General features: G+C 44.6%; 1 protein-coding gene across 1 annotated transcript in view; it reads right to left on the bottom strand.

The window, feature by feature from the left end:
* Positions 1 to 1997: 1997 nt before the first annotated feature.
* LOC119448993 (uncharacterized) overlaps positions 1998 to 14028 on the bottom strand; it is a 76523-nt gene continuing 64492 nt past the window's right edge. The window contains exons 5-6 of the mRNA XM_049660826.1: positions 9087 to 9281; positions 1998 to 2224 (exon numbers count right to left, since the gene is read on the bottom strand). Of these exons, the coding sequence (XP_049516783.1) occupies positions 2121 to 2224; positions 9087 to 9281 (299 nt within the window). The 3' untranslated portion in view covers positions 1998 to 2120. The remainder of the gene's footprint in view (positions 2225 to 9086; positions 9282 to 14028) is intronic.

Consider the following 14028-nt stretch of genomic DNA (forward strand, 5'->3'; position numbering starts at 1 on the left):
TCCTACAGCCTGTACGTATCTGCAAGAACTTTGATCTAGAAAGCAAACTTGAAATTCTTCGGAATCGCAACGGTAAAGCGATGGGCGACAATATCTTTTTCTACTTTTTTGTCCTAAACTAGGAATGACAAATTGCGATTATAATCAGTAGGTTGACCAACGGCGCCCGCGCTCCAATCATTCGAACAAACTAAAGGATTGTTACTGTCGGACGCATTGTTTCCGAATGCATTCTTTCCGCGCACTATCTGAGAGTAAAACAGACTTCCTGCCGATATTGTGGAATGCACTTGCACATCTTTTGTGACTGCCGTGAAATGTCACTTGTCATAGGAACGCAAAATTATGCGTGCTACTTATCATAATTTCTTTTCTTTCCCTCCTTTTATGCTTTTTCGCAGTTGGATTTGTATTTTCCGTTTTAAATGTCCTTTTAAAATTGTCAAACTTGTAAATCTGCTTTATATTTATTCCCCTTAACAGGGTGTTTCAGCAAACACTTCCAAAATTTATTTAAGGTTGCCTGTGGCCGATAGCCCAATTCTAGTTAATGAGCTGGTCTACTCGAAGAGGCGGACATTACTTTAAGCAGAAATTGAAATGCACATTTAAATAATGAACAGGAATTTATTAATTACGTTTTTAATTAATTGCCTGATGGCCCATATTGCACTTGGAACGAATTCACGGGATGACACCAGTTTCAAGGTATTAATTCCCGAACTATGCGATGAAATGCATTGGCGTTCCAGTTAGGTTCTTAACAAAACGCCGCTTTTGTATTGAAGCACGAAATTACCTGGAACGCCAATGCATTTCTCCGCAAAGTTCGGGAATTAATATCTCGAAACTGGTGTCATCCTGAGAATAATTTCTAAGTGGATCCGCCTTGCGAACTACATGGCTACAATTTGTAAATTGCAAGATAAGCCATCAGTTAATTAGTTGAAATTTAATTAGTGAATTTTTTGCTAATTAGTTGATTATGCATTTCAATTTTTTGTGCAAGTAACGTCCGCATCTTCGAGTAGACCAGCTCATTAACTAGAATTGGGCTATCTGCCACAGGCAACCTTAAATAAATTTTAAAAGTGTTCACTGAAACACCCTGTATATATTTCCGTGCTTTGATTTAATGTTAGCATTTTCGTTTTTCTGTCATACTCCCCGCCCTGTTAATTTAATATAGAGAATCCCTGTATTTCCTACTCCTACTTACAGCCTTGTTTTAAAGCTAGCAGTAATGCATGAATAATGTAGTGTAACCAATATAAATAAAGAAATATCCTCAACTAGCGGCAATTTAGTCCAAACATTTATCTTGAAGATTAATTTTGGCACCACAACTTTATTACTTCCCATTTTTCTCTTTATTCGAATGACGTATTCGGGAGCCAATATGCATATATCACCACAGCTTAGCTAAGCGGGCCGACATTAATCAATATTTAGCGTCGACTGTTCGCGCTGCTTATGAATGTCCGGAAATTATCAGTATCCTGCATGTTCCGAACAACCGACTGCAGCCAGAGGGACTGAAAACATCAGAGACATTCTTTAATAGCGCTAAAAATAATATCGCCAACAAATTGTGCGCGCATAAGCAGTGCAACGGCGGATCACGCATTACTGAGGTTGTGTGCGCTATCTACTCTTAGGAGAAAATAGAATGAAAATAAGTACTCGCAATCGCCTATTATTTTATCAGAGGACGACCACGCGGCTACTTGGAGAATATATCTCGGTGTCATCAGGCTAAAATAAGGCACTATAAGAATTATCACCAGCAATAACTTTCTGTTGGTGCTTTCGGACGTCAACATTACATCGCGGCCGAATGACAATTCTACCAGAAAAAATAATGTTTTCCTGTGCATTTGTCTCTGCCAGGCCAGCAGGCATAAGAAGACACGCGAAGATGGCATCACATGTTCAAAGCTGGTAGCATCCTTGCGGAGGCGTAGTAAAGCCGTCGCGCGAGTTTTTTAATGCGATATTCGCTTACAGATGCCAGGTAGATTGAAGAAGTCGTATTTATTTCCAATAATGATCCAAGAGCTCAAATTACGTAGACTGCCAGTGCGTAAGGCTGCCTCCTCGCTGTCATCGCCGTCTCATTGTTATTGGAGAGTGGCATCCATCGGTGGACCGTAATAGGTTTCTCCGTTTCGGTCGTCGTACGTTGAGACAACGAACTTGCACTGTTCGGCGTTGGCAGGAATACCTGTAAAGGCAACAAATGAGCTCAAGCAATGACACCGGGTCTTAGAGTTAAAGTCGGACTTAGAGGTTTTGAAATGATTTTTTTAAGTATGGTGCTGACAAAATAAATGAGAGTAAAGTGGACAGAAGCATCAACCACTCAGCAGTCCAGAGAAGCAAGAGGCGTTTAGGGTATTGGTGGGAAAAAAAGCAGGAAAGATTGATACGACCGGATCCGTTACAGGCATAGGTGGCGGTACAAGTTAGATAGAGAAGTTTTGAGGAAGATAAGAAAGGGTAAGGATATGTGAACAAAAATGCTAGAATGAAAAGCATGGATAACATATCTGTATAATTCAGACAGGCGAAGTCCCTATTTCTTACCGCCCCATTTCAAAGGGGATGCCTGGAAATCTTCATCATCATCAGCAGGGAAGTTCCATTATTGTTAGACGACAAAAGGTATAATCACCCTATACTCTTAGCTTAGCACTGCGATAAACTATACAGATGGAATAAATTTGCGCCCAGGCAATAGCTAACGGCTCATTTGACCGGTGTTGATCTCGTCGAGCGTTGCTAAGGGATAAACGGAGACGTAAGACGTTGCAGGATATTCTGGGGTTATGAGACATTAGGGCAATATTGATTAAACGTTCAAAGCTTGAAGGTTGCACTAAATGCACATTGCTTCGAGATAGTGATGGTTGGGGAGGGAAATATGCGCAAACCGAAGACTGTATAAGATGCTGCAAGTGGAAGAAAATGCAGATCCTAGACTGCGCGGGGCATAAAAAATATGAAATCAAAATTACACTGCTCTATTTGGTCAGTCAAACTTCATTTAAATGCGAAACAAATCAGCAAAACCTACCCGGCCCATTCTGCTACTAAAGTCACTCGCTCTCAAGGGACACATCTAATTCCAGTGACTAGTGTGACTTCCGTGACATTTATGTGATATTTCTAAAAAGGGCCACTGTTTCCTGTTAACGTGTTCCCACTATAATTTATGCAGTCATTCTCGAGCTTCCTGGCTTTCGAGACTCCCAGAATATTCATTTGCCTCATTTTCCCAAGGCAGCCTTATTTGTTCTTACTACCAGCACGTCGCTTTGTTTTGTTTGCAGATATTGGCTTTGCAGCACATAAAATAATGTGAACCTCTGTTGTCATTAGTGTTTAGTTGTACAGGTGAATTGAATAACTAATGTTGAATATTACAAGTTCCACCGAATAGACTAAGCTATGTTCGTCATCACATTTGGTTCGACCAGCCGCTGTAACTCTCTGGCTATAGCATTACGCTGCTGAGCTCGAGGTGGCTGGGGTGGGTTTTGATGGGGCCGAAATCCAATAACACTCGTGTGATAGGTTCTGAGTTGGTGAAATTAATCTGTAGCCCCCACTACGGCGTGCCTCACAATCAGATCGTGGTTCTGCGTCGTAAAACCGCATACATTAAATCATTTGCTTCGAAAGTGTGGTACATTGATCGCAGAGCATGACACTTTTAGCATGACGACGCATGAGGCACTAGTAATTGGGCTGAATAAAGCTTTTTTTACTATAAAGAAATTTTCACAATACACATCTCACAAGGACTCTCAACGTTAATGCGATTAGCGTTCACGCAACGTAGCGACGTACCGTATTGCTGAAGGCACCTTTATTTAGAATCGTATAGTAGTTATGTTGAGATTTACGTATCTTTGGCTATATGTGACATATTGTGTTTTCGGGATGAACCCACTTTGCTATGACAATCGTTTGCCAGGCTCCGCCCTGACCACGACGGCGTGACTACGACTGTATGACGAACGCGCAGTGCCCATTTAATGACGTAGAACGATTGACCTCAATCAAACGACGAAGGCAGTATGACGACGATGGCATGACGATTCCGAAACGATGACTATGGTATAACTAGAGTGTACTAGATTGGGTAAGTGGGTCCAACGCAGGCTCCCCGCTGAGGATTTCTTCGACCATGCTTTGAAATTTATTTTGTCTGCTGTGTAGCGCGCTGCGGTGTGTTGACGGCGGATTTGAGCCTATCGTGTGGGAGCAATAGAGAGTTTTAGAATATGGGCCCCAAAGAGCGTAAATTCTAAATCAAACGCCACCCAATGTCGCCCAACGTCACCCCAACGTCACTTTGCCCGGGTATCGCTCAGAGATGAATAGTAACGAGGGTCCCCGGGAAGAGGTATCGCCTACCTAGTTATAACAGGGCTACGCACATCAGGCACGATCTAAAGATGACTGGTAATCAGATTGAATACATCATGACGGAAATCATTCCAAAATCTTCACTTGGCAATCAGAACAGCATCTTTATTGTCAATGTGTACAGCAGCCCTAAAGATCTGAAGCAAAGATTCAAGTCCCTACTTACCAAAGCAGTCAAACTAGCTCGAGGCTCACCGTTAATCGTTGCCAGAGACTTTAACGTCCCCTGCCACGCTCAGAGTTACTCCTATACTACGAACAAAGGGGAAAGTCTATGGCGCTCATAACGGACCTAGAATTTGCGCTCATCACGGACACAGCGTTCCCAACTAGATGCGGCACATCGACATGTAGAGACACCACTCCGAACCTCACTTTTGTTCGCAACACTACGGAACCCACCTGTGCTAACTTGAACAAAGACTTAAGTAGTGATAAAAATATAGTACTGATCAACCTACGGATTAGGCAGAAGAGACTACGAAAATTTTCGGTCGTAGACTGGGACGAATTGTGCAAAATCAGAAAGAAAAAACAGAAAGGAAAGGGTGATTGGAGAAGTCAACCTAAGCTTGGAACAATGGACTGCACAACTAAGGGAGGACGTTGGCGCCGCAACTAAAGAGTTGCTAACGGATCTCCCGATCAGCTAGATGGACAGCCGATTGGCGCACCTCATCTCATCGAAGCTAAACAATCCCTGCTCAACCGATGGAAGGGTAGTCAACCGTAGGCTGAAAAAGAAAATTGCCGAAACTAATCGAGCGATAGAGGAGCACTGCAAAACCCACTCTAAGCAACAGTGGGATGAGGTTTGCAACTCTATAGACGGCCGAATGAGAAAAGGAGGAACCTGTAATCTACTGAAACACCTACTAGATGAAACTAACACGAAATCGAATCAACGCAACACGTTAAGCAAAATCTTGCACATGGTACAGAATTAGTCATCAAAGTCAGAAGTTATTTTACAGCTAGTGGATAGGCACCTATCCGTCGAGGACACGCAGAAGCCACCTCCTCGATTGGAATATAGGGGAACACACAACGCAACTTCAGATGCTGATTTCAAAGTATGAGAGGTCAGGGCGGTTTTACACGACCTTAAAAGGAAATCTGCCCCTGATCCCAATAGGATAACAAATAAGGAGCTCCGCAACTTGGATGATGACTTCATAGAGTACTTGACAAAACCAATTAATGAGATGTGGAAGAGCGGTGAAGTTCCTGGCGAATGGAAGACCGCTAACAACATTTTAATCCCAAAACCGGGGAAGCCCCCTGGCCTCGAGAATCTACGACCGATGTCGGCTTGGTGATAGAAGCCAACGGGTCCAATAATCTTATGATTCGACGTATCGCCAAGAAAGTGGACAACGCAATCAGGCTGATCAAAAGAGTAACTAAGTGCCGACATGGGCCTGGAGAGGACAACGTCGTTAGACTGCTTCACGCCTTTGTGCTATGTCACTTCGCCTACGTAGCATCCATGCACTAGTGCAGAGATCCGAAAGAGACAAACTCAGTGCATTGTTAAGGAAGGTAATCAAGGTAGCTCTTGGGCTACCTATGGACACGGAAACCGAAAGACTCATGCAACTAGGGATACACAATACACTGCAGGAAATAGCCGAGGCACAAGAAAGAGCACAGTTCTTTAGACTCTCTACCACGCGATGAGGAAGACAGATCCTCAAACGAATTGGTATACCAATTACAGCAATAGATAATAACCATAGAGAAATTCCCAAAGATCTGCGGAAGAATATCACAGTCATGCCTGTTCGAAAGAATGTTCACCCCATTCATAACGTTGGCAGAAGGCAAGCCAGAGCCAAAGCCCTGCTAGAGAAAGCTCAAAATCAGCCTGAAGAATGTTCGTTCGTCGACGCAGCTTTCATGCCCAATAGACGAGCCTTCACAGCAGTCCTTCTGAACGGCAAAGGTGAAGTCGTCAACTCGGCTTCCACGTACACCACGCAACCAGACACTGCAGAACAAGTAGCCATCGCATTGGCACTTTCAGACCAAAAGAGATCCAGTATCCACAGCGATTCTAGGGCAGCCGTCCGAGCATTTTCCAAAGAAGTCATCTCTAGACAGGCCGTGGCAATTCTCGACGGAAAGGTCGTCAAACCCCACACGATCATCTGGTTTCCTGCTCATATGGGAGAAATCAACGGTGCTCCCGTGAACCTCAACGAATCTGCCCACAATGCTGCCCAAGGACTTGCCAACCATGCAGCCACAATGCAAGAAGATGCTGAGATTCCTGATTGCAAGGACCACCTCCTCACGTACAACGAGCTAACCAAGCACTTCTACCTAGAACGCAGGGTCTTCCCACCTCCGCACAGTAAACTAAATAGAGCTCAGGGTATTACGCTAAGGCTCTCACAAACAAGAACTTATCCGAACCCGCTATTAATCAACAAGATCTATCCGGAGATCTCTACTCCTACAACATGCGATAAATGTGACGACACCATAGATCTTAGTCATATGCTCTGGCGTGGTTGCGCGTTACGTAGCGACAAGGACAACACTTAAGAGTGGTGGGACGCAGCTCTACGCAGTCTCAAATTAGATCATCAGCTATGGGCAGTCCAACGGGCCCGCCAAGCGGCCGGTAGGCTAGGCCTTTCAGTCCCAACGTGGGAGCGGCCCGCTTCGGGCTAGGAAACTAGCGCGACCCAGTGGACCATAATAAAGTTTTTGCAATCATCCATCCTTCCAAAGAGCTTTGCGGGTGTCAGCGTTGGGGCAAGTAGGAGTGACGAGTTTTAGAATAGGGCTTCGCGTTTGCCAATAACGACTTTCGCTTGCAGCGCCACAAAATCGTCAAAAAAAGCTATTATAAATATTAAAACGACCAAATTTTATGATAAGAAGAGTAATGTTGACTTTCGTGTTTTTGGTTTAATTCAAATTTAAAGGTTATTCTATTAGCAGCCAGCGGTTATTCCATTTATTTGAGTAAACTTTACGTGCCTTCACCAGCCAAGCCAATCTATTTTAGGCCTACGAGCCATGAAATCAACAATCGAATTCGGAATCAGCGGTGTCTAATGAATGAATCTTCATCACATATGTTAGTTGAGAGAAAGTGATAACTGCAGTCAGTTCTCCTAGTTTACGAACTTCGATCACGCGTTACCACGAATCAAGCCCACTTTGTGCTTGGTTAGAGCTGTCGCTTCGATGGGTGCCGCCATGTTTGTTGACTTTAGGGCAGCTTTCACGGCTCCCGATAAATCAGTGAACTAGCGTGCCTGACGCAAAAGCCAAACGCAGTTTGCGTCTCGCGCACGCGCAGTGGCTTCGACGCTATTTCTTTGGGGCCCCAAAACGTTTGGGGCCCCTATTTTAAAACTCTCTAATATGTGCACGGGGTGGGCGTTGGACCGGAGAAGGAAAACGCGAAGTCAGAGTGCCAAGCACAGTCGGTGGCACGCGACGCGCGGGGAGCAGGGACAACAGCAGTTTTTTAAAAGACGTCACGTACGTCGCATGGCAACAGGAGGTATTAAGCACCTACACATGCGTGCTCCAGCCCAAACAAAATTGGGCGGAAGGTTTTGAAGTAGCGTCGAACGAAGCAGGAACGTTTTCGATACGTAGCGAAGCGTGGTTTAGAACACGAAAGCAAGCTGGGTCGCAAACGAGACGCAGCATCCAGTAGCGGCGATGAGCTCCGAGCAGTGCGATGAACATTCGAACTGAAGCGCGAAGCGTCAACACGCGGCGAAGGATGGCTTGGAATGCCAATGCCCACTTGCTGATAAATGCGACGTCGTGCAGCGTCCTTAAGCAGTGACGCAGTGATGCGAGAGCAGCGGAACCGTGCCATGTCGTTTGCGGGTGCAAAGAAATTCTAGTTACGGGACCAGGTTGATTATGCGACAAGCTCTGGTTTCGGTCAGACATGCCGGGGTGTTGAAGTGCCACAAGTTTACGTTGGCTGAAGCGTCTCCCGGTGACAGTGTCTCTAACTTGGCACTCTATACTCGAAAATGGTCTCTAAACAAGCGCAGCGTTCCTCGCAAACATCGAAGAAAGCTTCGCTTGACGGTAATTCCGCAGCACGTGGGATCCGCATTTTATTTTTTCAAAAAAATGTGCTTCTGGGCAGGTTTGGTAAGTTTTTGCGTGATAAAATAATAAAACCGGCTACAAATATAAAGATGTGCTTTAAACTCAACTTATTTTTTTTTTCAGAAAGTGCTTCAGCTTCATGTGAACGACACGCCTGAGTGTGTCCTATTACTTGGTGCCGGTCTGCCATTCATATGACCATGGAAACTGGCAGCGAGAAAGGATAAGTACGCTTTGCAACCTCTCTTTGGGCTAGTAATGAGAGATCTTGGATGCCCTTGTGACAATACGATGATTGATACGACTAGTAAGCCTACTGATCACATTATACAGGGGCATTGAAAGGCGCCGAAACCACATCCGGCAACTAAACAAAACAATGCATTATAATTATGTGGGAGACAAAAGTTCAATTGATCATCTTCGTTAGTCATTATGATAACCAAGTTGATATCTTCTGAAAGATCCACACCGCATAAAGTGCGAGCATTAAAGATGTACTGGATGCATTGGATTTGCATGTCAGCAGCGTACAGGAACGACATACTGCATCTCACCTTTTAGAAGTGCCTGCTTGTAGATCTCGTAATTGGGAAAGTCATTTATTCTGGTGCGATCAAAGGTGCTTTTGTTGCCATCACACAGCCAGGTAACTTCGACGCCATCATAAGAACTTGGATATGACACATTCCATCTAAGCAGTGCGTCAGGTTCTCTTAGTAAGATAGTGACAGTGGAGAGCGAAGGTGGACCTGAAATTGCAAATGGGTCGAGGTGAGGGTCAATACATCCAGGACGATATAGATACTATGAAATGAGATGGCTTTAACATAAGTAATAATACTGCACTTTTATATATAGTGTACAACTTGTTCATATGTATGCTTTTGTATATGTTTTATCGAATTAACTCTGGGTGTTTAAAGATACATCAACAGGTGACAACAACTAAGAAGACATAAATAGAAAATTCAGGATAATTGCGAGAGAGCAAAGGACAGGTGTCAGCTGGGATAGTGTGAGCATTTTTTTTTCACATATAAATAATCCCGCGACTCATACCTAGGCGTTGACATGAAATTGTGTCTCACTTGTCCGATAAGGCTTCCATAGTTAATAAGTTTGGTGGTATACGCTGAGCTATACAGGGTGTTTAATTTTAGCTGCGCCAAATTTTTTAAAACTGCCTGTGGCAGAGAGCACAATTATAATCCTTGATCTAAACTACTCGATGAGGTGGTCATTACTTTTATGAGAAATCACACGCCCAATTGAATATTTACCATTATTATGCGAACTAACTTTTCAAATAATTATTTTACGGCAAATCTTTCAATGTACGAATTATAGCCGCTGAGTTCGCAAGGCGTATCCTCTTGAAACGAATTCTCAGGACGGAACCAGTTCCGAGATATAATTTTCAAAGTGTCCGACGAAATGCATGGGCGTTCCATTTAACTTTTTGAGGAAAACGCTGTTATATGCATTGAATCACTAAGTTAACTGGAACGCCCATGCATTTCGTCAGACGCTTTGAAAATTATTATCTGGGAACTGGTTCAGTCGTGAGAATTCGTTTCAAGTGAATACGCCTTGCTAACTCATCCGCTATAATTCGCAGATTGAAAGGTGTGCCGTAAAAATTATTTAAAACGTTAATTAGCGTAATTATGTTATTATTCAATTAGGCGTTTTGATTCCTCGTGGAATTAATGGCCGCCTCATCGAGTACTTAAGATCAAGGATTACAATTGTGCTCTCTGCCACAGGCAATTTAAAAAAAAATTGATGCAGCTAAAACGAAACACCCTGTATATAGGGTGTGTCTTTTATTCGTTACCAGAATTATCAAACATCAGTCATGGTATATAGCACAATTCTACTTTGTGAGCTAGATTACTCTTTGAGGTGCGCATTATTTTCACGAGAAATCAAAGTGAATGTTTGACTAATAAACAAAGTTTTACTAATTAAATTTTGAACTTAATATTTACGGCATATATTGCGCAATTTACAAATTTTAGCAGTTCACTCAAAAGCCTGGGATGAATTCTGAGTTTCACACCTGTTTCTAGATATGCATTCTCAAATTTGCGACAGAATGCATTGGTGTTCACATAAGCCTTTTTATTGCGATAGCAATTATATGGACACTCAAAAGTAGATTTCTGCCGTCAGCGTCGCCGTCGCCGTGAGTTTCCGTATGACGTCATTTGGAGAAGAAATCGTCGCCGCGCGCCGAACGCTGTATGTGCGAGTGAAAGGGCGCGAGGGGTGCGTCTTTCACGGGGAGTGAACGCACGGCGGAGAACAAACGCGCGTTCTGCGCCGTGCTCGCTAAAGGGCTGCAAAAGTAGGCGTCTCGGTTCTCCTTCACAATCACCATGTATGTAGAGCAAACGCGCCTTCTTTCGACGAGCGAGAGGCCGTGGGGGAGGGGGAGGGAAGGGAGGCGACGTTTAGCTGCGGCACGCAGTGCCTATTTATATCAGAGGCTCCGGCAACAGTCACCAACGCCGCACGCATTTTGAGCGAACGCGGGCAAAACGCCGATGGCGTCTTCAACAGTTCTGCGTGTTGCCGATGTTGCTGCATGTCCAAGTTTATACAACTGATAAAGCTAATATCATTACTCCGTATAGCTCTCTACAAGTTTGCTATCGCAATTGATGCTTCGCCTTTCAGGTGAAACTGCGACAACTTTTTTGCTTCATGTATAAAATAGCGTTTTGTTAATTTTTGTTAGAAAAGTGAAAAGACACTTAAAGGCACGTATCTCCAATCTGGTGCTAGTTTCAGAATTCTTTCAAAGCAGATGTGCCTTGCGAAATCACTGGCTTTATTATTGCGAGAGAAATTATGGGACACTGCAAGCGAATGTGCGCCGTCACCGTAATGTTCCTTATGAAGTCCAAGCGCGACATGATCCTATCCCGTCTCGCGGCACCGTACGCTGTAGGCACGTGGGAAAGCGTGTGAGAGTGAGCTGAGAAGGATGGTGGTTTGATGCCAGCTCCTTCAGTGTTGTGCTCGAAAGGCGGGGACGGGGTGGTGGACGGGGGGAGGTGTTGCCATCTTTAGTGTCGCGGTGCAACATGCTTACATGGCAGTGGCCGCAAAACCAAGAGATCGTATTGCCATCGTACAGGAGTGATTTTTCAGAGTGAACGCTGTGTTAAATAATTGTTAGGTGTTCGAATTCAAACATGTGAACTAGCATTTTACAGCGCCGGTAGAGACAAAATTCAAGCAGTTCTTGGAGGTAACGTTCTAGCCACACTTAATGAAACGCACTGAATGATTAGCGAACAAGGAGTGGCAACCACTTTACTCCAGCCATATAGAAAACACATTTCAATAGGCGACAAATGTAATGTGAAGAACATGATCGAACACATGACTGCTTTCTCATTATCAAAAAATAAATGACATTTTTCGTGGTTTCTAATCACAGCAATCTTGTTTGAAACAAGTGTCGCGTTCGTTTGTTTCTGCACTAGAAAACGTCGAGCGTCATAACGTTTACCCAAATAAAATTTATAGCATTTGTGATAAAAATTCTGTTCTCTACGCCCCTCGCAAACGCAAAAAATCTATTTTCTAAGCTTCTGGGACGAATTGGTACCCTACGCATATAAAGAACGTATTTTAAGTGCATGTGTGACAAATAATTTTTTTCATGCACCCATCATGCCGTTGTGTGAAGAGCACGTGCTGAAATGCAGTAGTTAGTGTCATAACATAATGAAAACATGAAAAAAGCGGCGGCCATCAAGCAGTTGTAGACCAATCACAACGTTGGACCAATCGCACTGTCCATGGAGAGGCGCCGAACGACTAATTTTTTTGTGTGTATTAGTATCTTTGAGTGTTGCCTTACGCTAGCACAAAATTCTTTTTAAAAAGCTTGACAATCAGGTGTATAAGAACTGAATTTTTGCGAGGCAATTTGTTCTGTTTCAGTCGTAAAGATGAAAATTATTTGGTGATCGCGGAGCCTTGTCAAACAGCTAATTGAAGCGAAGTGACAACCTGTTTTCGGCATTTCTTGCAGTACTGGCGTTTCGTAATACATATTGCGTCAAAGACGGTGAAGAGAGAGAGAAAAAGGTAAAGGAAAGACAGGGAGGTTAACCAGAGGTTATCTCCGGTTGGCTACCCTGTACCAGGGGAGGGGTAAAGGGATGCGAAAGGAGAGGGAGAGAAAAATAAGTAAAAATAAACAATAAAAAAAGGAAGGAAAGAAAAGAAAATCACACACGCACACAAAACAGAACTGTTTCTGCGGGCACTGTCACGCAGTCTGCGAAGGCGTTCTCGTGTTGCTTAGTGTGAACGTTCAATCCTACGTAGACGGTGAAAGATTACGTACCAGTGACGTACTGAGCTAGCTCAGTGAGGCTAACGCGTTTGTGGGAGATTTTCTTCTTTTTTGGCTATGTGAGAAGACGAACGACACCAACAGCGCAGTCGAACGAGAGATTGGCTGCGATAAATTAAGTAGATTTTGGGCAGTAGATGCGCGAGTGCTGATGGCATGAAACCAATACGCACAAAACAAGTGAAAAAATTCGGGGTAAGCTTGCACTAGTGGCGCAAGGCTAAAGACACAGTGGGGCTGATCGGTATCGTTCGTTCTCGGCTTCTCTCACGTCAGGATCGTCCCGGTGCCGATGCTTTCTCTTCCGTTCCCTAGCATTCTCTCGTTGGACGTACTCGGGGTCTCCAGCTCGCGGTCGTCGTTTTGCAGCGGCTTCTTCGGGTAACCGTGCTGGGTCCAATCGGCGTCGATGCTGGCAGTCTCGCTTAGCAGCGCGCCGCGATTCTTGGTAAGCGGCTTTTTCCTCGGCTGTGCGAAACTTCCTTGGCATCCCCATGTCGGCGTCTGGCGCACCGCCGCCGCGCACCGGCTTTCATACGGAACGAAGGAGTGCAGGCACAGTTGGCCGTGACGTCCCGTCTGACTGGCGGCGCATGCGCAGTAGTGCGCAGCTGGTGGCGAAGTCGTAGAAAAGTGGTGCGAAAGCTATGCACAGTGTATGGGCGGCGAGCGCAGACGCGTCGGGATTACGTCACGCCGCATGCGCAGTAGCGCGCAGCTGGCGGGAGCTCGGCGGAGCCGTGTCTGCGTCGGGCGAAGCGAGCGCGCACCTGCGCCGGTGGTTACTAGGCAACGCGAGGTGACGATATAGCCTGGCGCAGTTTTTCGTGGACGACTAACGGAGTTATGGATAGCTTAAACAGCTTCGCTGCTAAAAACAGATAGTAAATCGCCACAAGAAAATTACAATATTGCACTCATGGAGAATTCGCAAGCATATGACTCCTGCAACAAATTTACCAGTCATCGAAACAATGTAGAACCAGGATCTTGTGTGCTTCGTCGAGAAAATTATAATCTGGTTAACCCAACGATAAAATTACGGGTGTAAAACCGAGCGCCTGAAGCCGCGTTAGCCACCCTCTCAAATTAGAGGTGACGAGATATGAAGAGTTCAT

The sequence above is a fragment of the Dermacentor silvarum genome, chromosome 1, assembly GCF_013339745.2.
Source record: "Dermacentor silvarum isolate Dsil-2018 chromosome 1, BIME_Dsil_1.4, whole genome shotgun sequence".
NCBI classification, from domain to species: domain Eukaryota; kingdom Metazoa; phylum Arthropoda; class Arachnida; order Ixodida; family Ixodidae; genus Dermacentor; species Dermacentor silvarum.